The sequence below is a fragment of the Oenanthe melanoleuca genome, chromosome 2 (genome assembly GCF_029582105.1).
Source record: "Oenanthe melanoleuca isolate GR-GAL-2019-014 chromosome 2, OMel1.0, whole genome shotgun sequence".
Taxonomy (NCBI): Eukaryota; Metazoa; Chordata; class Aves; order Passeriformes; family Muscicapidae; genus Oenanthe; species Oenanthe melanoleuca.
Window position 1 is genome coordinate 48,554,675 of NC_079335.1, and position 26,285 is coordinate 48,580,959.

The 26,285-nt window shown below is 37.8% G+C and overlaps 1 protein-coding gene across 5 annotated transcripts in view; it reads right to left on the minus strand.

Annotated features, from left to right (window-relative positions):
• Positions 1 to 26,285, minus strand: part of DLGAP1 (DLG associated protein 1) — a 390,022-nt gene that overhangs the window by 114,985 nt on the left and 248,752 nt on the right. For 4 of the 5 annotated variants that reach the window (XM_056485289.1, XM_056485287.1, XM_056485286.1 and 1 more), the window contains 2 exons: positions 19,291 to 20,316; positions 5,442 to 5,656 (listed from right to left, as the gene is read on the minus strand). In XM_056485289.1, the coding sequence (XP_056341264.1) occupies positions 5,442 to 5,656; positions 19,291 to 20,244 (1,169 nt within the window). In that variant the 5' untranslated portion in view covers positions 20,245 to 20,316. Of the gene's footprint in view, positions 1 to 5,441; positions 5,657 to 18,350; positions 18,649 to 19,290; positions 20,317 to 26,285 lie in introns of those variants that run through there. The other variant, XM_056485290.1, reaches the window with a different exon arrangement.

The following is a 26,285-nucleotide window of genomic DNA, read 5'->3' on the forward strand; positions in this document are numbered from 1 at the left end:
AAAACATACTGTAAAACACTAGCAAAAGATTAATCAGATTTATTCCTTTTGTACTAATTAGCAAACTCATTGTTCCCTAATTGGAAGTCGCTCAGCAAGAAAGAAAATTAACAAGCTTCCCTACATGTGCCTAAAAATATTCATGATAATGAAAATGTGGTATTGCACCACCTCTCCCTTCCCCCTGTCTGTGATCTGGATCAGATCACTTCAGCACAATGAGGGCATCACCTCATTAAAAAAAAGGGAAAAAAAAAAGAAAAATAAAAGAAAAAAGAAGTGTGCATTTGTTTATATGACACTATTTTCCCCTGTATATTTTTGAGTATATTATAGTAATACAGAAACTCTTCAAGGTAAATAGGCACTCATTCCCATGACTGGGATGGTTTTCCTACCTAAGGATTTATGATGTGCTGTGTGGTGAAGTGTAGTGTGAGGACATCAGCTGCAGTTTGCTCAAATGACAGAACAGCCTGGGCACTGTTTCAGGCTAAAATTATCCCTACAACCCGTATTATTTCCCTCAGTGCAGAAACTTCCCAAGGAACACTTTTGCAAGGACCAGGGGATTTCCTATCCTGAAATATGTCTTATGCTAAGTAACAATGGAATGGTTTGATTTTCCTTCCAAGTCATCCTAGCAGAGCTGTTGCTGCAACTCTGTCAAGATTTGGTTAGCAATACAGGTTGACTCCAGCTTGGTGGTTTGTCCTCCAGGAACTGACTTGATCAATTCTCAGTGAAGTGATGTCAGGTTTTGAGTTCAGGATGCATATATCAGATCTGCCCCTTTCTCCTTGCTCTTGTCATGGCTACTAAGCTTGCTGACAGATTATACCACTTAATTGGGCTTGATAATTGATTGTGATTTGGCTTTCAAAGCAATTTTGTCTCCAGATTCCCATAAACATACAAGTAGAAAATACTGCCACTATCTGTATTAACACATAAAAATATAAATGTGGGTGTAAACAGATAACATTCCTCTATTTTGAGATGTTATTTTTGGAATGTTTCTGATAAATTTTAAAGGTAGGAATTGTGTGGTTTATTTTAAGTCATCTATGCAGTAAATCATAGGAACAGATACAACTATGATGGAGATTATATAGAAAAATCCTTTACCATGGGATAAAAAGGAGAAATGTCTAATGCTTATGTGCTCACATACTCTCTTCATCATCAGTGGTGAAACTTGGTGTGCATTAGCAGGCAGTTTTGGTGTTTATAATTGAGTTTCTCCTAATCACAGCTGAGTGGAAAAACATCACATGCCTAGTAAAATATCTTGAAAAAAAAGATTTGCTAAGAAAAAACCTTCATTTTTATTCTTCCTTCTATTCTTTTTGCATAAATTCTACAAATGCATCTATGAAGTATTAAGATCATAAAGATTCTCAGTTCACTAGTGATCACAGAGTACAACTTGTCTAAAAAAAATTTTTTATGACCAAAGATGAATTCAAAAGAAAAATTCTGCAACTGTATTTAACCTAAGATCCATGTATACAAATAAATTACCATTAAGTTCTGTAATATGTTATGAAAAACCCCCAACAAACAAACAAAGAAACAAGCAAACAAACACCTCAAATAAAAGTTTCAAATGGATGAAGTCCCCACAATAGCAGCAATAATGAGTTAAGAAGCATAATTTGAATCTGTATTTTAAGTGTGACTGTGCCTGCAGTGAAGAGAAAGGGGGGAAAAAAAAAGTAGAAAACTTGTGGTGACAAGATCCATCTCTCAGCCCTCGTGTCCTCAACAGAGTTTTCCAGTCCCTTCCATATTCCTTATCTTTTTAGGCTGAGAAAATGTTGCCATCATGTTGTGCTGACCCACCAGCTACTTTGCTCATAGTCATTCAAAAGAAAAAAAGGTACGGCTGCAGATTCTTTTTTGCTTTGTCCAGCTACAGATCTTGATAAAGCCTTCTGGAACTTCATATCTTTCAGATTTCAGCCTCTCTAGCAAACTGGGTTATAGTTGGCCAATGGATCTAAGAGTTACTGGGAGCTGGAGGTGACAGGTTGGCATGTGGACAGAAAAAACCTTGCTGAACATAAACATGGTACAAATAAATAGGTAAGGAATATGTCTTGAATCAAGCTCAGCTGTAACACAATTGTCAGTTGTCTGTCACCTGCACCTTCTTTAGAAGTTTGCTAACCAGTCCATTTGCAATCTCCTTAGAAGTGAAAGATAAACTTTTGCTACTTTTTAGGAATTGCAACTAAATGCCACCTTTTTTTTTTTTTTTTCCAGCTGAATCAAATTATCTAGACTGTGAAAGCTTAAACACCAAGAGCATACTGCCAGCAAAGTCAGAGGAAAAAAAAAATCTGCTTACTTCCTGATAGGATAATGAGAATGCAGCAGCGGAGGTGTGTATTTCAAAATCACAGCAAGCTGTGCTTTATCCAGAATGGTACCACAGCATTTGACACATGTGCTGTAACCACATGGAAACCATGGCAATGGAGGAAAATTGTAGGAGGGAGATTGTACAGTATGGCAGGGAGAAAATCCTCGGCAAAACCAGGAAAATAAATTTGTATTATGTAAAGGAGATATGACACAGTTGTGCTGCTCAAAGGTTATTCCTTATATAAAAAGAAACATTGGTAATAATGAAAATACTTTCTTAGAAGAGTAGGAGCATGAGCAATGGTAGGTAGGTAGGTGGGAGGAACAGCGTGGGCTGTGAGACCAATATTAGACTTAAAGGAGTCAGAGAGGAAAAGTCCCCAAAGATGAAAAATCCCTTCAAAAGCAACAGTGAAAGCAAAAGAGAACATGTTTTTAAGTTGTTTGCTCTGCCAGAGATGAAAGTGCAGCCAGCTAGAGACTGCATACAGCAAACTGAGAAAGGGAGTAGCAAAAAGAAGTGCATCAGGAAGATCCCTGACAATTACTGCTGTAGAAACACTGCTTTCACAGCATGATTTGTTCTTCACGGACAGAAAAAAACCCATAATTAAAAGACTGAAATACCACTCAGCTTTAGGATGTTAATAACACCCTTTGAGGTCAACTAGAAGGTCCACTAGTGACAGTAAAAGGCTGCCTGCTGCCTAGAGCAGCCTTTGGCTCATTTCCACAAAGCTCTTATTCAGGTGCAAATTGAACCTAAGTTAACAGCAAGCCAAGGAAATAACTTGTTATCACACATCACACAATTGCTTGGTGACCTGTATTCAGTGAGCTAGGGGCCCTAGTTTACTCCCTGTCCAACACACCTGCAAAACTGAACACAGCTCTCAGAGTGATCAGGGCAGCTATGGGATGAAAAAGGAATGTCATTTTGAAGGTCAAGTCACACTATTAAGAAAGTATGAAGAAGACTGCAAAGAAAGACCTAGCTTAACAGAAGATTTCAATTCCCAGACCAAGCACTCAGCTGCTTCTCACAAAACCCCCGGAAATTATCAGGTTCAGCAGAAAGTAATGAAAGCACTGCATAATTATGCATTATACAAATTGTCTCTGAAAGTAAAAAGTTTCTCAGGAACAGATATTTCTTTAAAATATCAGCATAGATTAAAAAAAATAATTCTATTTGATCCCAGTTTATGCTGAAAAGGCATTGAAAAAGAAAAGTTATTTCATGCTCTCTCTTCTTTTTTGTTTTACCATTTACCATTTTCCCTTCTTCCTTCTACCCTATGATTTACATCCTGCTTCTGCACAGCTCCTAAACTTACATGAATTTTACAGAATGCACCTTAAAATTAGGCACATTCCTAAAAGCTTTCCCAAATAGAAAGGGATTTCAAAGGAAATTAAGTATTTATACAAGCACTTTGCTGAATTACAATGGCTTTAAAGCTAAAAGCTTCTGCAGCCTGGCACCTCTGGTCGGACATTCTCCATGGGTGAACAGCGACATGCAGGACTTTTGATTATTCATAAATCTATATTTTTTGCAAATCTTGTATCTACAGAGAACAGAAATGACTCATTGTGATGCATGGTGCTTCATATATACTATGGAACTCTGGGAAGTATGCTTCTAAAAACTCCAAAAGAATAAACTCTGTGCCTGAAAGTGTGTCCATGCATGCAGCATGGCTGGATGGAGTTTGTGGTGGTAAATAACATTCATGTTCACCTTGCAGAGGTTGGAATAACTGATCTCACAGAAGTTTTGGCTCAGGAAAGGATGTGGTAAAGTCTTCTGGATGATGAAAGGAATTGCTGGATCCCTTGAGCAAAAGCTAGCTAGATTATGAAAATCCCTGCAGAAAATGAGATTGCTTTTTCCTTTGGATACTAATGGAAAGACAGAGAAGAAGAAATCCCGGGCTTCCCTTGAGACAAAGTCAGGCAGGCTGCAATGGGGAGCTGCAGTAAGCTTGCCTTTTTCTGCTGGTCTATTCATCATTGTTGTCAAGAGCATGACATTCTTAACAAGGATCAAACGGTTTCCTCTAAAATCTGTTTCTCAGATAAGGTCTCTGGGAAAAAAATGGGGTAGAGGAGGACAAGGAAGGAGAAGAAATTAATGAGGGAAATGAAGAAGGAGTCTTTTGTCACTGATCATGGATATTAGAAGAGATAAGAGATCATTTTTATATTTTCCCCCCATTTTAAAGCTATAGCCTTAGGCAAGTATTGTGTTATTTTTGGTCCAGTGAACTGTGATTCACTTTATAGATAAGACTTTTGAAAAAGACAGAAACAATTGTTGATTTTAAATCCACACTATTTTATTTTATGGATGTAATTTATATTCTTGCTTTAAGGGACCTTTCCATTTTAGAATAAAAATAAAATGTTAATAAAAAAATGTCAATTTGTGCAATTTTTCTGACAGTTTGGGTGGATTTTTTAAAAGGTCCAAATAAAGGAAAAACAAATAGTGACATTTGAAAAACCACAAACTCATGATTCCTTCTGGCTAAAGCTTTTATAAACTATTTTTAAAAAATCAATTTTTGGTTCTCCACAAAATACAGAGTGGAAAACATGGGTTTGTCTACTTTCAGATGGTCGTTGTTCTTTTTAATTAAATGTCAGATTCTTTCTGGAGTTGCAAAGACTATCTTAGGGCTAATTTCACATATTGAGTATATATAAATAAACAGTTATACAAAGCTTTTGCAGGCCAAAGCTGTATTTTGCAAAGCATTCAAAGAGCATGCCTACTGTACATACCTGGATGCTCACTTAACACTAACAGGTTAAAACACTTTGCAAATTCATAGTGAAGGTTCCTTTTCAGAATATCACTGAAATATACTCCCAGATTTACTCTTGTTCAGAAAAAAAAACATGTAAAAATAAGCATGACTGAGCACACTTGTTCAAATATGTCCCAGAACTGGTAGCTAGGAGTGAACAGAAGAAACATAGAAAACAGAAAACGTAAAGAGAATAAATGAACACAGAAAATGCATGTCTTAAGGGAGAGCTGTATGCGACACAGCAGAACTCACTTGAGGGTGGTGAGCTCGGTGAGGGATGGCTGGGTGGCCTTGAGATAGCTCTCCCTCCGTGCAGCAATCTTTGGAGACGGCTTGGGGCTGGTGTCCGAGTCCCCGCTGTCGTCGTCGCCCATGGCTTTGATGTAGCTGCCGCTGCGCATCCGGCGGCACGGGATCTCCTCGTCCTTCCCTCGTGGGGTGTAGCCACTCCACTCATCCTGAGGAACCTGCAGCGATAAACACAGTTCCCTTGTTGGCACACTCCTCCCTGGTAAGCCACAACAGAGCCATAACCACCACTCTGATGGCCAAAGGCCCGTTCTTAATCGCATTTGGCCACGGGATGCTGTTGCAATGGAGGCACCCACTTCTCACCCTGCACAGGCACAAGCACCTCTGGAGTTCTTTCCTATTCTCCATTACCTAACTGGGAAGTTTCTAGCAAATGTGCTGACACAGAAGGCTTGGTTAGGTTTAATACCAGGCAGGAAAAATCTTCGTTTTTTCCAGATATTTTCATTCAAAGCCTTTATAAACCAGATCAGAGTATTTTTGGTTCAGCTCAACATACTGAACATCTTTGGGGAGGCACAAAAGCTGAAATATGAATTCCTATAAGGCAACCTTTTCTGACAGTGTACACATGAACACTCACCAGGATGATTTTGGCCCAAGATACATTTCAAATTAGTGGAATTATGCACTAATCATCAGGTTGGCAAGTGTGAAATTTTACTACCATTGCTTCTATAGCTTAATTGGTGCAACTGCACACCTGCAGCTTGCAGTGAGCCTCCCTTTGAATTCTGTTAGTCTGAGTCCTTCTGTCCTACAACCCTTTATTCCCTCTTTTTCTTCTTAATGATGTGCATTACTTCTCTTGATCTTTAGTCAGTGCTGTCCCTTCTTTGTATTGGAAATCTGGAGCTGTGGGAATGTGCATTCATGAGATTTTGAGACATAACAAAGGACAGTTCAAGAGCAGAGTGCTCTAGCCCACCCATTGTCTCCCTTCCTCTGCTCCTGGGGTTTCTGACCATGTAAACCAGCAAACTTCTCTTTCCTGTAACTGCAGAAACAACATGCAGTGGAGGAGGGCCTTTGAAGCCATTTTGCACAAACACCATTTTTATCTAAAGGTGAACCCGCAAATGGGTTTTTTAGTTAAACAAATGTTATGTTAGACTTAAACACAAGTAGTTGTGAATTTTTAGTTTACTGCTTCTCTGATTCTTCTCAGTGAATCAACTCTATAAACCAGCCATAGGTATAATGCTCAGAAAACCTTACAAGCCACATTAAATAAGGAGACATGAATCTGGGTTACTAAATATGTCTTGCAACTTACAAATACTCTCACCTATCAGAATAATATTTTCTATGAGAAATTTGTTGTTCATCAACATTTACCTTCAGCTAAGGATCTTGTGAATCCCATTGCGGAGTTCAGCTAGACCATATACGTGCCAGTTCTTTAGACAACAAAAACTAAAAGATTGGAATGCTTGCTAATGGCTGAGCTGTCAATTCCCACTGCAAACATAAGTTTAAGTCCAGAGGCTGCAAGGCCTTTCAAATGTTACTGTTAATACAAATAAATTTTTATGGCCTTTTTATGGCCTTTTATCAATCTATACTGCTATAAACTGCAACCATAAATCCACTGTGCCGTACAAAGGAACAAAGATATTTAATGGTCCTAAGCCCATATATGCTTATTACTAGTTACAATTAGTTATATATATTTATTTTTAATTAATTCAACTATTCATAGCCTATGTCTTTGTTTTGTTTCCTGATGGTTTCAAAACCCAAGACCTTGCCAAGCTTCTTCCTTCATTGATTTTACTTTTCTTGCTTCTGACAATGGATTAGGGCCTTCCTTAAGCTGCCAGGCTCAAACAGTCCTTCTTTCCTCTTGTGTTCTCTTCTCCTCACTCTCTCTTGCTCAAGTCTAGCCCTGAAACCCACTTGGACCTTCAGTATTTTCCTCAAAAGACTGAAGATATAATCCTGGAGATCTACTCTAGATTGCACCTTTATCAATATTCTTTCTTAAGACCCAGTCTTCCTTCTCAGGACGTAGTTGTTCTCAATTGTTCCATGTTTTATTTAACTAATTCTTTCCTTGTGCCTTTTTAAAGTAAATTTCCATGTCATCTTTAAATATCTTTAAGTTAATGGCTCTACAATTCTTATCCTTCATCAGCATGCAAAATTTGTTGTGGGTTTGGGGGTTTTTGTGGGTGTGCTTTTTTGTTTGTTGATTCTGTTTATTTTAATTTTTTTTTTTTTTCCCTGGGCTCCAACAATCTAAGTTTCTTACTGAATGATGACATGCAGAATTGTGCATCTATAGGATATTATTGAATAAATACTCATAAAAATACTTGAAATATTCTTCTAGGAAAGGGTAAATCTTTAACTAAGACTAAGAGTACCAAGTACTAAGACAACCTACTGGAAGAACAGGAATGAATGAACAGCACTAATATTTTTCCACCAATTAAAAAAAAAAAAAAAAAAAAGGAAGAAGAAGCAGTATTCCCATTCTGTGGCTTCTAAGTTTATGCCCAGACACCAGATCTGGAAAGCTGAATCTTTCAAAATGAAGATAACACCCAGTAGTGGTTTAGATTTTTGATATAAAAGAGTACAGAGCATTTATATTCCTCCCTTAGCCAGTTATGACAGAGTATAACATTTTTTTCAGATCTTACTCTTGCATTAGTTCTAGGCCTAGAACATCATCAAATAGTGAATATACAATCTATATTCATGCCACCTCTCACATGCCTTTTGGAACCTCTACAGCTTCTGCTTGTCAGTGTAAAACCTTTTCAAATCACTCATACAAAAAAGAATTTAAGACAGGTTTAGTAAAATCAAGCTCTGCTGACATTTTGATGCCATGCTCAGACTTCAGTCAGTTTAAAGCCTGTAATGGTGCATGTCCAATCAGTTTTTAGGCAGGTACTAGGTATCAGAGTATGTGGAGAATCTGTGAATTCTCAGAGGATATGCACTTTGATCTGCTTAATATTTTATTCATTATGCTTTAATTGAAGATTTTTGCTTTTTCTCATTAAGATTAAGTAGTGAATTAATTTTTAATGTTAGTATATAAAGGTTGGTGCCTTTAACAGCGAAAAAGTCAGGGGAGGTAAAGTTACAATGCTCATATAGCACCCATAATTCAGGCAAGCTGAACACTTCTAGTTTTATTACATAATAGATACACTGTTAAATTTAATGCCATAGTTTATAGGTGCAATACAAGTGAGGAGATATAGTTACTTTACCCTTACTTTGGAATTATTGAGTTCTGTTATTGATAACCCCACGTACAAGACCTTTTATCTCAAAGTTTCTCAAAATTATTTAGATACAATAGGCCAGGTTTGGAATGCTGGTTGCAGTGGATTTACCCCAAAACATTCTATTTACACATGCAGACACTGTGTACCAGGATGAGGTTTTGGATGCATTGCTTTAGTCCCTCAATTTGTATGACGTGATTGGGAAGTTTCCAGTTTGAGCTCTGCTCCTATCAGAGAAGGGAACAATCACTGAAAAACAACCACTATGTTTTAGAAGCTTTTCCACTTTTAAAAAGAACATTAGTTGCAGAGAAGGAAAGCTGAGCTGTTCACACAAGCAGCCTCAGTGAGTGCCACAAACCCACTGGCTGGTTTGGGCATTGGAAGTCACCTGCGTGTGCAAAACCAAAGGAAATAATACAAAAGTGACCCAACTTCCATTTTCATATTGTGGGTTTAATGGTAAACCCTGTGCCAAAGAAAAAATGATGGCTGTGGTTAAAAAGCCATCTAGATTCAGAGAAGAGACTAAAATACCAACCCAGATATGCTTCTAATTTCACAGAACACACTGGGGAAACCAGAGTGTTTGTACAAACTACCTCACCTGCCTAGAAAAAGTTGCAATACAAGAATGTAATGGGTATTTGATTAAGAAGCTACTTTAGCTAAAGTTTGACCATGGGGCGTTTTTGTGCAGCTATTTAAGTCTGATTTGTTTTTTTCCTAAATATTGCTTTTACTCTATTTTATTGTTCGTTCGTTCACAGTAAAATGTCAGTATATAATTGATTTTGTAGATGAAAATTGGGGTCCAGCTCCCCTTTATCTTATTTTTTCTTATTTCTTCTATCACATTCACAAGGGCAAGAAACCCTGATTTCAGAATTTGGTGTAGGAGAAAATTGTAAGGCACCATATAACTTATAAAGAGCATTTGCAGGGTAAAGAAACACTTGAGAAGTTCTGCCTCAGCTATTAACAATTGTAATGCTTCTTATGAAAGGGTCTCTGTCTGTGTCTTACTTGAGTGGGACAAACAACCCTTAAAGCTCAGCATTTTCTTTAATTTCAGGCAGATAAAATAATGTCAACATTTTAATACTGCTGCGCCCACAGTCAAATACCTCAAGCAATACCTACTAAAAGAAGTGACCTGAATTTCAGAGTGCTTTTTTGGTGCCTAAAACATATTGGCTGTAACAGCAACAAAGTCTTGTAAATGATGAGAAAAAAGTAAAACATAAAGCCCTCTCCAAAATTCAAACTTCAAAAATAAATTCAATCAGATTATTTCATGTATTCTGTTTCTATATCTATGGTATTACACATCCTGTAGTGTGTTTTCTTCTGTTGGTCTGGGAGAAATGTCTGTGTGAACTCCCAGCTCTCTTATTTTTTTCAGTCAGGGGGTCTGCACAAATGTTTCCACAGGCTCCTACTTTATTTGAATGGCCAATATTATGCCTTGCAAGGTCACATACTACACTGCACACAAGTGCAAATGCACAGTATCTTCTGCCTTAGAGGATTAATGAGATTAAGATTGACATACTTGAGATAGAGCTGTTTCATGCTTTTAAGAAAATCATATTATCCAATTACCTTGGCAATACCATTTTTCCAGTACAAGAATAACAAGAGGGAACATCACTTGCATGATTGTTTTAACTCTCATGAAAAAGGGGGAAGAGCTATACTCAGATCTAACAATGAACATTGGTTTTATTTTAATAGAACAATTATTATTCACACTATCAAAGTAATAATGATCCTGGAAACACTTCATTCTCTAAATTACCTTCAATCTCGTGTACAAATCTTTACAAGCCTAGAAATCAAGAGTGTGCTTCACTTATACAAAAAGCATAGTGAAACAGAACACCATTATTGCTTGAATAGAGACAGAAAATATTCAGCAAAGGCCTCTGAGCCATGCAGCTTACTGAAATTTAAAACTTCAGCAAACCCCTGGCAATAAATTGCTACATGCATGAACACTAAGCCTGACAACAGTTTCTTTCTTTTGATTAAATGGCTGATACAACATTCTTTTGTAAACAGAGCAGACTATAAAGATGAAATACTGCTACTAGCCAGAATCTTAGCTGGATTTAGCATCATTTAGTGTATAGATTACCTGTCCTAATCTTTAACTAAATTTATGTTGCTCTGCAAGTGTTCACACTTTGTCATTAGCCAGGTTGTACTGACTTGTCATTTCCTTTAATAAATTTTGTAGTATAAGGGAACTGGATTTTTTAATAAATAATCTAGGACCCCTAATAAAGAAACAAAACAAACAGGTATACTAGCCCCACAGTTTTAAAGCATTCACTTTATAAGATCACATGTAGTACTATGTGAAATAAACCCAGATTGTAATGATAAAGGCAAATAAAACATTTTTTAAATTCAATGTCTGAGCAATTAAATTAGAATATCTAACTTCCTTTTTTTAATATATTTTTCCCCCTCAAATAGTTATTAACTTACCTTGCTGGATGAAACAGCAAACAGACTGTGTCTATAGCAAACTAAATTCATTATTGATCTCTAGTTTGCTTTGGTTTATTGCAGATGAAATCATTAAAGCTTCTGCCTGTGCTTTGCCAAAGCAATGTGGATGACTATAGAAGTAAACAAAAGGACTGGAAGGAGTGGCTAACTATCACACACAGCAGTAGACTTGTAACTTTAGCTTCCTATTAGTATGCAAATTCTTAATGAAATGAAATCACACAACTGAAGAACAATGCCTAATGACTGCTCAGTGCAGATTTTTCAAACCCATGCAATTTGGTCTTCTTAGCCATTATTATGCCTCTTCTGCGTGCTGTAAAGGAAGTTTCAATTGCCATCTTCCACTTACTGAGCCTATTCCTAGGCTATGAATACTGAATTAATCACACCAATAAGGAAGGATGAGTAGCATTTCTTTCTATCAGTGTGTATATGTTAAGAATCATTGAAGTATGCAAAAAAAAGGAAGCCTTAGAAAACAGAAAGAAAAATACATGTTTAATAAGGCTCAAGTGTTTTCAAAAAGGCAGTTAGGAGGGTTGCCTTTATTTAGGATAAATTTAATATGCTCAGTATCTGCAGCAATATTTGCTTTAGCATGTACTATTTGAGCAACCATGTTCTACTATAAATTTAATAAATATAATTTAGCTGACTTATCTCCATATTTTTTTACAAGAGGGAAATTAACACCAAAACAAACACCTGTCCAAGATGGAGCATTACTTCCTGAATCCTGTGCCCACCCCTTGCATCAAACCTGAACAGACAGGGTGAAGAACCAAAATCTTCCTTCATATAACAGTAGTTTGGAAAGTCTTTTAGACCAGTATGAATCCTGAGTCAGCCAACAGACAAAATTCTTCAAGCACCACTCCAGTTTAGATGTTAATTCACCAAAATGTCTTGACCGCTGGCTCATCAATCTGATTCACATTCCATTTTATGAAGAGGAAGGTGCATCTTCTAAATGAAATTACAGTGTCTTATTCCTGATAAATTTCTCTCCTTCTTTATGTGTAAAAATCCAACCAGCCATGAGGAGGGGCACACAGACACGAGTCCATCCACTGCTTTGCAAGCTTGGCACCCATAAACACCTGCAGAAAGGAAGCCAAACAGCAGCTACCAGATCCATTAGCTGAGGTGAGCATGACTGAAGGTCACAGAGCAGGGCTCTTGGCCAGGTCCTCAAGCTAGAACTGCTCCAGTGACACTCATGGATGATATTCTCCAGTGGCAGAGGGCAGACATTTGCTCTCATCTTTCTCAGTACCCTTGAAGCACTCAGTGGCATTGGTTATAATGACATATGGTTTCTTGCCCAATTAAGGATGACAGGATGACTGCTAACACAAATACAAATCCCTAAAAGGACACTTTCAATGACTAGCAATAGAGAAATGTTCTCCCATTTCTTCTTTATATCTTTTTTTGTGGTGAGTCACTTCAACACCTGCATGCAGTGACTGCTTGGCATCCAAAGCAATATTGTTAGATGAGATGCCATTTTACCTTTCTGTCACTGCACACAGGCACAAGCTCGCTACCAAGCAGACAGCAGGAAACTGGCTAGTGGGTGGAGAACATGTAGCTGAATCTGTATCCTTGGAAGAAAACAGATGTGGTGGGGAGAGCGTTTTGAGAAGCAGCCCTTATGCTGTTTCTTTTGGCTGGCTGTAACTCAGTAATCTGGTGCTTTGCTAATGTGAGGGCACAGTTTTGTGAGAGCAGCTCTAAGTGATGCCCTTAAACTGCCATCTCCTGCTGGCTGTTGGCTTCTGCCATGGTTTAGTGGCCAGTGGACAGACTTCACTGACACTTCTACAATTATTTCTGTTAGATTACAGCAATGCTATACACCTGTGAAATAAGCTTTCATTTGGCTATAAGGAAACTGTGCTGGTTTCAGAACATCACAGTATGTCTTCTCAGCAACTCCACAGGGTCACCTGTGTTCTATGGGAGTGTCCCATAGGATATGAAATCAAGGTCATAGTCTTGACTCTCATCTACTGGAAATGAATTGCTACTGACCAGGAAACCTCAAAGATTTCCTAACAAACTGGTTAGCAGGCTGGGGTTATGTCAGCAAAGCAAAATTAGACACAAACTTATTTGCATGAAAGACTCCTGGACACAGTTCAGAGACTGTACTTGGAAGCCCTGGCCCTTCAGAACTGTCACACTGCCTTATCCAACTGCATGACACATTGTGAAGTCCTTGGTGAGAGAATCATATCTATCAAAAGCCCAAAGACAATCCATTGCACAGTTTCAGGGTAAGAGGATGAAAGGACAAACAATATACAACAGATTGATGTTCCTGTTGTTTAATCTACTAGTGACAGAACCTCACCTGTGCAAGAGCAACAGCACAAGAGCATTTGTGAAGTGGAACAAAAATTGGAACTGAGGAAAATATATCATTGCCCAGTGTTTTCTTCCCCAACTTCTTCACGTGTTTCCACAATAAAATCTAAGGTTTCAAACTCAGAGGCAGATTGAGATAATCCTCTTTGCTGGACTTGACTTGTATTGAAGATTTTTTGTTTTATAATTTTTTTTTTACAGTGAAATTACTGAAAAGAACAAGAATAGAATACTCCAAATATTTAAGGCTGCAGAAAGGAATCAGATCCGTGACTGAAACAAATCTCATCCATAAAGGAACTGAAACAGATACCAAATACTGGCTGTCAGGTGCAGCGATCATTTTGGCAAACATTTCAGACCTAACAGTAGAAGTAAAGTAGTGTCACCCAAGCAGGTTGCTAAATCCTATAAATAGTATGCCATTAACAGGTTCTAGCTGTAGAGGATAGCAATAAAACTAAAGGACAGAAAAATATGGAACATTGGCAGATAAAATTGCAGGTGAAATTGCTGTTGAAGAGCCCTCTTCATACTTAGGAGGTCCCCCATTACTCAAAACACCAAAGGTCAGCACAGCTCTCAACTAAGCAAATAAGAATGCACCAGTTGTTAAGGTGAAATGAGTGGCAAGATCATTATCACCAACACAGCTGCCAATTTTGGGTGATTTCTTTTTTTTTTTTTTTAATTTAAATTAGAGGACTGCAAAGATGAGGAAGATGAGTAAATTGAAGTACTCTCCTACATACTTCTCTCATTATAGCAATCACATCTTGGGTGGGTTTGAAGGCAGGTTAAATAACCAAGATGCCAGTTTATATACATTTTGTAAATAAGCTCTTTTAATGCCTAACCTATATTTTCCACAAATTCCCTAGCTATAGCCATTATTCACATTACCCATCTCACAATTTTAAAACCAAAATAAATCAGCTTTCTGAGAATATTCTTTTCAGTATTAATATGCTTAGATACTAGTTTATTTTAAAATTCAAGAGTATTTAAGAATTTCCAAATGTTTTAATGAATATTGAATTACCTGGAAATTGACCTAGAATACATTAAAACATTTGACACTTGATTTCACAGTTGTCCAAATTGTTTTACTAGCTTTACTAAGAATTATCTTTCACATGAGCTCATAAAAAAACCCCTTGAAACTTATACCTCATATACTTGCAGCTCTGACTGGAAAATTGGAAGAGAAATAACATGTGCTTCACTAGTTTTCAATTTATAATGGAATATGAGCTAAAAAAGGGCAAGTCATCAGATACATGAAAAATGGAAGATCTACATTAAGATGTTAATACAACTTTCATTTTATATATATATATATATATATATATATGTATATAAGGATATCCTGGAAGATTAATTTCAATATGGTAGTTGCATCTGAAATGCAAATATCATAAATAAGGAAAACTCAAACTGAAAATGCAGAAAGAACTTGCATAGATAAACTTAGTACAACAGATCTAACATAAATTGCCTTTTCATAAGGAAAACAGTTTTTAATGTAAGGTACCATGTTAACAAATCACATTACACTTACTGGTCCTTATTAGCACCCTGACCCTTTGGTCTATTTGGTCATCCATGGGCATAGGCAACAAAAAGAGGGTGGCTGGGACTGGAATTGAGCTGTCTTTCCTAAGAAACTATATCTTGTTGTCCTGAGACTGGAAAACAAATAATTTGGATAATGAGTTTCTTAGCACTACGCATTTCATATCAAGGCACATTAGGCAGGCTTCACCCAGGAAACTGAGTGCACTACTAATCAGAGCCCTTTGTCACTGGAAAATTGTTATTACACCCAGAAACTTGATTTATATTTTTTAATAGCATTTCTCACGGTATCCCACCAAAGGACAAGCAAAGTGATGACTGCACTGAATGCTGCTTGAGTGACTGCACTGTTGCCCCACCTTCTGCACTTCAGTTTTCAGAAGTAAAATTTCCATCCTTAGCCTCAAGTGTCTGACACAACTGATATGAGTCTCATCAATTGCAATGAAAACTTATGACTGACCCACATATGAAAAGAGAATTAATTTGAAAAACATTTGTATTTTTCTCAGTCTCTTAACAAATGGACCCAGGACAACAGGAATGGTATCTACAGGGAACATTAAACGGCAAAACTATAACCAGAGACTAACTCTGCAGTGTATTTGATACACTATTAGCTCCAAAAAAACATGAATTCATAGGTAACAAGACTGTCAAAAATATCTCCCTGTGTATTTAGACCCTATTGTTAGCAGCAAAGGACTGCTGCTTACATTTTGTCTTTGATAGTTTTGCTTAATTTCATTTTTTTTTTCCAGAGAAGATGCTAGCAGAGAAGTAGAGGCTGTCCACTGCTTTAAATTGTTTTCTTGCAAGGGTGGAAAACCATTTTGAAGAAACATTTTGATAAAACATGAACAATTCCTTCTCACCTTTCTCCACTGTAGTCCAACTGTAAAGCTGGATCAAATAGTAGCACTTCTCTGAAATAAAAATGAGCTCAAAAAAAGAACCTTATCTTTCTACTATCCAGCTGCTCACTCTTGAAAGGAGAAATAGAAGATAAAAATGCAATCCCATTCCCAAAATGCAGGTAAGAGGAAAAGATTTTCTTGACAGTCTTTAGACTATTCTAGGAAAATATCTGTTTCTGAGGATGCACAGAGCCAAGCCTCCCCTAGAACCTCAAGGATGGAACAGTGCCTCAGCACCAGGGCTGGAAGTAGAGCTTGGTGGGGAAAAGAAAGACAGTGCATTGCAGGAGGACTCTGCAGTTGATTCAAATTCCAAATCATGAGAAATAAGCCCATCTGTAATACAAACTATTGCCAACTGCTTCTACAGAACAGTTAAGTGGAAAATATCACAGCAAGTGAAATAATTGTTTGCTATTTCCATGCCTTTACACTGAGAATTCATGCAGATACTTTTGTGATAAAAGCCCTTACAAACAAATCTGAAGTCAATGTCACCTGTGATCTCTAATATACTTAGATCTAGGATAATTTTTTTTATCCTGACAGATCTGAGCACCCCGAGTTGAAAAAAAATCACTCCTTCATTGAATTCAGATACTGTGACAAGAAGAGATTTAATGAATGAGTAGCTGTTCTTGACAAGATCAGAGTTTATGTCCTGAGAGTTTATGTCCTGGACCATAGAAAACTTAAATAACAAGTAAATTGATAAAAGCATCTATTTAACATTTAGTGAGTTAAAGAAAGCAACAAAGAAGCATCATAACAATGAAATTAAATTATCAGGGTTGTCCAGTGTTGTTGTGAATTTGCAGCTTTTTAAAATTTTTAAAAATTTTTTAAATTTTCTATTGTTTTAACACAGGACACCAGCCTTTTGGTACGATAATGAGAAGGGCACCTGGGAAATAACAGATGCACAGAGTAACTCTACAACTCACAAACAGAGTAGAACTCTGCTGCTGCTGACATGTATTTATATTGCAGGACAGACAAAAGGCCTCATTTAGGTTCTGTGCCCCATTGTGCTGGTCATTGTGGAAACACAAAAAGGAAAAAAGTCCAAGCCCCAAAGGGCTTGCAGTGTAAAAAGATAAGTGATATAGTGAAGAGAAAAGCAATGGGATGCATTCAAAATAGACTGACTTTTTAAATATCTATATGCATTTGTCATCCCTTCAAGCTGCCAAGAGAGAAGAATAATCCTGACCTGCTTCTTCAAATCTACTGTACTCTGTTTGAATATTACTTCCAGTGTTAACTGATGCCTGGTTAAGATTCTCCTTTTAAAAGGAAAACAACCAGTTACAAACCAATTATATTTCCTTTGATTTTACAGTGGCATGCAATTAGAAAGAATGAAACAAAATTATGTGAAAACTGAAATAGAACGAACAGTCAGAATGGAAAACACAGTGAGAATGTAGTTATTCTACACTGAGAATTTAGTTATTAATTCTTGCCCTTGACAATTGTTGGACATATTTTCATAGAGACACAGATAATGTCCTCTAATTCCACTTGAGGAGTCTATTCCTGTCAGTTAAACATTATCTAAAGGTCCCTACGGAGGTGTTCGTTTAAAGCTGATGCTGGCACAGTTTTTCACTCTTTTCTAGCCATCTGGTCACATACTGAATTGTCAGCTATTTTATCTAAACCCAAGAGAAGGCTGAAGGAGTAAACAAAAATACCAACAAAAGAGATCTCGGGGTTCAAAGTACCCACAACAATCAAGACTAAAGTTATGATTTCTTCTTACTCACAAAATTCACACAGAAGATACTTAATAAAAAACCCACAAAATCTCAAAAGGTTGCAACCTGAGGCTATTTTGAAACCCCTCTCCCTCCCCAGCCCATACACAGAGCTGTAAACACACTCAGCATTTGTATTGCCCCTTCTTCCCCCACCCCACTCTCCTAAAGAATTGATAGAAAATATACATATCCATTCCTTTACATTTAAGACTTAGAATCCCAGAGGCTGGCATTCAAAATTATTTTGCATGACACTCCATAAAACCTTTTAAGATCAATTTTTAAATGCTGATGCCTCAGTCCTACGCTTTCTCTGCATACTGACTTAAACAACAGAATGTGGAAGCTGTCTCATTAAAGCACCCATATGAGACAACTTGCTACAGTTCTATACAAATAGAAAAGAGTCCCACTACATTAAAATGAAATGGAATCATCTTAGCAAACCTCTTTTTTCCTCATGGTCTTCTCTCTTCTCTGTGCAACGTTGTTCCATCTTACACACACACTTAGATGTGCCATAAGTGCTTCTTTTAAAGTGCATAAAAGCTATCCAAAGCTCTCCTAAGGATGAAACAGTTTTCATATTTTCTGATCCATGTTCCTGCCACAAACATTCACCGGCAGTATGATAGCTCCAAGAGGAGACATCTGATTCTTGACATTTAAAGATACAATACTGGTGAAAAATAGTGACGCTGTATTAACTGCAAACAGCTTGTGAGGGAGTAGGTGATGTACTCCTAAAATGTATAATCAGAACAAGCAATAATTTCACCCTTTTGATTTTTTATTTTTGACTCAGAGCCATAAAAAAGAGGAATAGCCTGATAAACAAATCTGGACACGTTACAATAACTGTTTTAAGAGAATTTATATTCTATGGCAAAAAGAAAAGTAGGTTGTTTTCCTGCTGGAGCAAGTATTAAAGTACCCCATAGTTTCTCAAAAGGGTCTTAAAAGCTTTCATAAAAAATGAGCACTAAATGAAAGCGAAATTGAAATTACAGAAATCAAAGAATTTGTATCCTGGTAACATTCAGTTAATTGACATTGAAATGCTAAATGAAAGCACTAAAACATCAAATTCCCCATACCCCTACTGTGACAGCCTTATAAATTCAAAAGGTACACAGAAAGGTCTTTTTTTCCTACATGAAAAAAATAAATAATCCTGTTCTAACATTAACTGTTGCTTTGAAACACTTAATTCTGTACAAAAAAAAAAAAAAAAAGAGCTGATATATTTTTAATTTTAGAAGCAGCACCCCTTGTTTGGTGATCAGTGACCTCTGGAGAAAGTTGAGACAGAGCAAACTTCCATCCCCCACAAACACTTGAGACAAGGCAGGGCACAGTTAACAGCAACCAGCTCTCCACACTGTACCTGGAGGTACTGACATGACCGTTCCTGCTGACACGTCTCTGCCTTCACCACTGTCTGGTCCATGTTAACTGACGCTTTCTGGTAAACTTCACGGGCTCTGCTCACGGTTAATGTAGAGGACCAAGAGCTTTTCTTCATTAACTGGGAGTCCAAATTCACAGGAAGGTTTGCACAGGTAGAGCATTTGACATCATTATTGCTTCTGGAGGACTTCACAGTATGTTCACTAATAGTGTTATAGGCTTCCATAAAGTATTGGGAAGAAGAGCGGTCAGGGCATCTTCCCATGGTCATGACCCCACTGGGACCATGATAAATGCAAACATCATTGTCCAAGTTGTCATCTGAACTCCACCATCCTGATGCATTGGACCTGGGCTTACCTTCTGATCGCCTTTCTTTACTCTTGCTGCGCTTCCCATACCTCATCGTCTGTGACTCCTCCGGGCTCGCTTTCCCTCCGTTGACGCTGCCCTTGGACGGTCCTTCCAGCGAGTGGGACTTGGTGAAGAGCTTTTGGACGGAATGGACCAGGTGCCGGATCCGGCCCGGGCTGTCGCTGCGGTGCTCCATGGCAGTGCGCTTGTACTGCAGAGTGTGGTAGCCATCCCGGTTCAGGGGCAGCTGCCGCTCAAACTGGTCCAAAAGGTTGGCAGGAATGCGGTTGGTCTTGTTGGCAGTTCCGTGGGGAACCAGAGCGCACTCGTCCTTGAGCTCGTGGTGGGAGCTGTAGTGCCTCCGGGGGAACGTGCTGCTGGCAATCTGATCGTTGTAGGGCACCATGCACTCGGCCTGGAAAGAGTTCCTTTGAGTGTAGTAAGGGTGGTCTGCGGGGTGCGGGTCCACCGGGTTTAACAAGTATGGCTTCCTGTCCTGGTGGTGTGGCAGGCTGTCACAGGCAGGGTCACAGGCCACCCCGTGGTGGTGACTGCGGCTGCCGGATAATCCCTTCATTGCCGATGAGAAGCGAGTCCCAAAGTCATCTAACACGTATGGCTGTGTGGCAGGCAGAGCTCAGAGAAAGGCCTGAAAGGAGAAATGCAAGAGAAACCATGAGATATTCAAGCTGAGAGAACAGACAGCACGTGCACGATTAGCATTCTTTGTTTCTTACTGTAAAAGTAATTGGAATAAACATTCTCAGACTCTTCTTATCCTGTAATCCTTCCCATGTCCAACATGGTGATAAGGATACCTAAGCAGCACGCAGGAAAAATGATCTTGTTCCACTTGCTGCAAACAGACGCCTGAAAAGTTTTCGAATATGGAAAGCAAGGTATTGCCACCACTACTCTGAAACTTCAGTCCTGAAAACATTCATGTACATGGACCTTTCAGGATGCCTCATGGCATATTTTCTCATCTGCATATTTTCAAGACCAAATGGACACATTAAAAAAGATCTTTTCTTTAATGGAGCACCTTCTGGGCTTCTTTGGGCCAAACACAAAGCATAGTGCAATTGATGGGAAACTTTTCTCTAACTTCAGTGAGTATCTTTACTCAATCTCCATGTCATCTGCCTGGACTGTAAGCATCTCAAGACAGCAGCAAAACATTTCCTTAAGTTCTTTTCAAATTAAGAATAAAATAACAATAAATGTTAAAATGAAGCCAAACCAACCATTTAACAGCATACATATCTGTGGTTTGTATCTACTATTTTCTGGCTCCTACTCAATAAAAAACTCCATCTTCTTCTGCTAATGTGTGGCTTGATTTATTTCTCAATATTTTTTCACTATACTAAGCAATGTTCAAATATCCCTACATACTCCTACCATTAAAAGAACTGGGATAGCCAAACCTTGCACACAATAATAACAGTTAATAACAATAGCATTTAATTCTTGATTGCAGTTATTTGTCCCTGAAGTGACTCACAATGCTGTAGAATATGGATTACAACAAGCTGAAGATGGAAATCTCCATCCCAAGTGATATAATAACCACTCTGTTTGAGGCCAGATGCCCTCATTTCAGTCCTCAGCTCTAGCAAAAGCCTGGATGCAACCTATGAGCTACTAACATGTAAATTATGTGGTTTCAGGTGTGGCAAAGCAGTCTCATGGCGCCATCTGAAAAGCTGAAGGGCAGAGGACTCCTTAGAGGATGTTTTCTAATACTGTACTGAAATGGGAGTCACTCAGCTACGTTATTCCTTTCTGGCAGGGCTAATTACATAATACTTTTGGAAATGTAGCTCTTGAGATCTTTCTTGGAGTAAGGATAAACATGCATAGCAAACAGGTTTCCACTATGCTCCTCCAGCATTCTCTCAGCTAAAGTTCATGTTCTAACAGGTTGTGGACGTTGCACTCACTAGCAAATTGATAACAATGAAGTTTTCTAAAATAGCATTAAGTTAATGTTAGTCTGGAAAAGAATACTCTGCACTTAATCAGAACTTATTCTATATTTTCTTATGAATCTGTGACAAGACCAAGAGGAGCTTTTTTTTTTTTTTTTTTTTCAATATGCTTCAAAGCTAATCTGAATGTCCTGCTTTTTATTCCCTCTCACTGGATCCCTGCAATGCAGAAATGTTCTTTCTCAGGAGACCTTGAATTAAAGAAAAAGTTCTCAAAATACCACAAAAGGCTCTTGAAATATTCCAAATGGATAAACTGACTGATTTACCTAAAAAGGAGAATGGCTAAAGGCACCTTTAAAAGCAGGAAAATAATATATTCAGGGAGCTGTACTTGTCAATTATACTACAGTGACAATCCTTAGCACTTCTAAAGAGAATTTTACATCCCTACCATAGTTTTAAAAATATGATCTGTGTAATCGAGAAACATCAAAAGGGATGTAGCAGTTGATTAATTACTTAGGTAATTGAAAATTAAAAAAATTAAAAATTAAAAATTAAAAAAAAGGCTTGAACACAGATACCCCATCAATCAGAGTTCTTCTCTAAAGAGGATGCCACTTCTAAAGGGTATAGGGATGACATAAAATATAGCACAGTTTTTGCTATTTATGTGTATCTTTTACATATCAAGACTTATGAAAACAAAACTTCAGTCAGTTTTTTTTTTCACTTAAATCCATTTCAATCATACAACAGTCCTTAGGATGATTGATAAATTCTCTTAAGGCTAAAAATAGACTAGTGTGCTATATAAGATAAAAAAAATTTAAACCTTGCCTCAAAGATAGGAGAAAGATATGAAAGAGTACAATTAACTGGGACATGCCCTAAACCAGTGATTTATTTTCATTTTTTTCCTATCAGAATAGCTATGAAACTTTCATAGACTGTGGAAGAAACAGTATTTGTAGGCAAAGAACCAAGAGGACCAATAATTTATAGCATAGTGAAGTCATGACAGGCACAGGGGATGTAATGGAATTATTAAGAAAATGCAGCCTTAATATATTGATAAAGCACAATGGCTGGGGTCAGGAAACACTTGATCTGGGCAGAATATTGTGGAAAACCTTGAAACTAAAAACAAGCTTAAAAGATGTAGCTGTGGTTTGACCAATGAGAACAGCCATGTTACCAGCTGTGTTTTGGATGGACTGGCAATATGGATGCTAAGGAGGATGTGCAAGAAGTGGTAAAAAGTGAAAAAGCTTATGAAAAGTGACATTTGTCTGTATAGAGAGAAAGCGACAGGCTTTTAAAAAAATTGTGGAGGAAGATTGGCTAAGCACTGCTATATGAGCTTGGATGGCAAGTAGGATGGAAATGCTTAGGAGAAAAAATTGCATGTATTTTGAGTCAATAGATCTTTTATGGGGAAGTACTGGAGAAAAAAGCAGAAGATAGATAGGATAATCTGCCCAAAAAGAATCAGATGAACAGATATGGAGAATAACAGAAAATGCTCGTGAAAGCAAAAAGAGGGTTATGAAAAATCAGTTTTAAAAGAGGAGGGAAAAAAGAAAAAACAAAGAAGCAAAACCCAGAAAATGATAGAAAAATCAAGCCAAAAACAAAAGGGAGAAACAAACTTGACTAACAAAAAGGAGTGGTGGTAATTTATTCCCAACTCCCTGACTACTGGATGCATTAAGAGAGGGTTTTCTTTTTTTTCTGGTGCAATAGCACTGAAAACATTTCTTTTATCATGACAATTGTGATTAAAAAGTCCCACAAATGCATTTACTAGAATATAACTTAATTTTACCTTAACTGTATTACTGCTGCCACAGCACTGAAAGTGCAATGAATTAGGAAAAAACCCAATCATGTACCACAGAAAAACTTTCAGGAAGGAAAGACTAAGTATACTATGCTCAACATTGAAGAAAGAAGTGTTGCTTTTCTTGAATATTTACTGGACAGTTCTGCACAAAATCACTCCTAACACAAGACCTAAATCACTGTTTAATACATTAATATATGTCTAGAAAAATTTCTCTCCTACAGTCTCTGATTTCATCAGTATTTTTCAAAGAATATGCAGAATTTTCCATAATTGTGTTGGCTGAACCTATACATCAATGTTTAGTGCAATTGACAGCTGGAGACAGGGCTATCTGATCATGCCATGAGTAGCTGAGAGGAAGCAAATTAAGGCTTTTATTTTATTGGTGTTTTTTAGCCAAAACAGGCCAAACATTTAATTGTTCATAAAATAGGGCAAGACTATTAATGAACACATTAATAAGCAGTGCAAATAGCAATTATATAGACAGCAGACCAAAATTACTTGATGGCATAGGAATAAAGGAGATGTTAAAGAGATACAGCATTGTAAGGTTGAAGAATGCTTACTACTTTCAACATTCATGTTACATTTGCTTTTGCTTTCTTGAGGATGCCTTGGGTAAGAAGGATACAAATATATTCATCCTTGTCCCTAATGTGGTGTCCCTAATGCATAACAATTTCCTGGAATAACCTAGTGGCTAGAAAAATGCCTATTTAAATCCTATGTGATTAAATTGAAAATAAATACAAAATAACAAAACCTAATGCAGAAATCACTTCATTTTTTACTAATTGCATTTAACTATAATGTCTATTAATGTGTTCCAAATTTACTCATAAAACACATTTTTGAGAAACATATTCTTTCCCTTAGATATAAGTTCAACCTTCTGTCTTATAAAAAATTTACTGACATGCCCCAGAGCCCCTCCAACAAGACTGCAGAATGCAGAATATGCTGGAGCAGAGGAAGGGCTCCTCTTCTTGAGCAGCAGCACTCCCTGTCTCCCTGTGCCACTTGGGGGGAAGAGGCAGAGCTCAGGCAGGAGGGAGGGGTGGGAGGATGGTGTTTTACTTCTCATTATTCTGTTCTGATTCTGACTGCTAATAAATTAAATTAGTTTCCCCGAGTTGAATCTGTTTTGACTGTTACCCATGATGGTAATTGGTTTGTGATCTCTCCCTGTCCTTGTCTCAACTCATGAGAGTTTTTCTCTCCCCAGTCCAGTCATGGAGGGCAGTGAGAGTGACTTTGGTGGGCACCTGACATCCTGCTAGGGTCAATACCCCACAGGCTGATGGATCTGTGGTTGTCTGAGTCCTCCTTCTTGCCCCCTGTTGAAGGCAGGGATAACATTTGCCTTCCTGCAGTCCTCAGGTACCTCTCCTGACTGCCATGACCTTTCTAGGATGATTGAGAGTGGTCTGACAATGATGTCCACCAGGCCCCTCAACATCCCATCAGGGCTCATAGACTTCTGCATGTCAAGTTTGACTCCATGATCTCTAACCCAATCCTCCTCAACCATGGAAAGTCTTCTCCAACAGAGAAGTCACCAACAGAGACATCCTAATTGGGCACAATCAGGGCCACAGCACCTTGGGTCTAATATCAGTATCTGTTCAGAAACTGAGGAGTGAGGGATGTTGATTTTTTTTTTTATTGTTTGGTGAATGGGGTTCTTATAAGATACTATTCAGTGAGTCAGAGATGACACTTCTGAATCTTCAGGTGTTTGTAGGCCCAGAAATTGAAGCACTGGGACAGAGGTGGAAGGCCATGTAAGCATATGTGTTTATGTGTATGTACAGCTCTGAGTCAGGAGGGCATTCAGTCACGTGCACAAACTGAACCAAAGATGCTTCTGAGCAGTACTGTTCATAGGTGTGCTCTGCATTTTGTGCTCTGCATTTTATGCTCTGTGGTAAACAAAGATAAGTGCTGATTTCCATACTAAACTCCCAAGGTTTTGCCTATTTATTTAATCCCACACTATGGAATGTTCTCAGTGAAATTCCTTCCCTCAATTCTCAAAATTTACAAACAAATGGAAAATATGATTATGCTGAGAATCAAACTTCATCATGCTCCTCATGCAGGACATTACTTTATTGCAAAGGTCTTGATATTTTGCAGCCCTTATATGTGGCCTTTTTGTTACATTGCATCACATTAATGAAAATCTAGACATCAATAAAAGGATACATATTCCAAAATTCATCTATCCACATATTTTATTAAAGGTGTTCAAAAGAAAATGAGGTCTCAAATTATCTTCCTAATGCATTTTGACATGTAATATGAACAATTCAGTGCCTTGGGTAAAACTCTCAGGAGAACATCTAATTTTTGCTTCTATGTCAGCAATCACACCAGGCAAGTGATATTTACAATATAATTTAATCTTCAACAGTGGGCAGGGAGTCATAAAGAGAAAAGTATTGGCCAGTCAACTCATTCCAAGTGCACTGGGAGATCAATAAGTGGGAGTAACTGGGAAAAAAACAACATAATTAAGCTTTAGCTGATCTGTGAGGAGGCCCTTGTGAATGGTATGCATAGAGAAAAACAAGAAGAAGAGAGGCATCCCACCAATGGCATCCTAAAAATTGATGTTTTTTTTTTTTCTGTCTGTAACCAACACTTTTTAATTTGCATATATTTGTGGTGACAGGTTTCACATTCACATTTGACAACAGTTTCCATCCATATACTTTTGGTGAGCAGGTTTGGTGGTCAGCACCAGGACAGTACATGCCTAAAAGTTTTGGGGTTGGCTTTACTTTCTTCATCTCTGTGGCTAAAAGCAAGTTGATTCGCTACCAG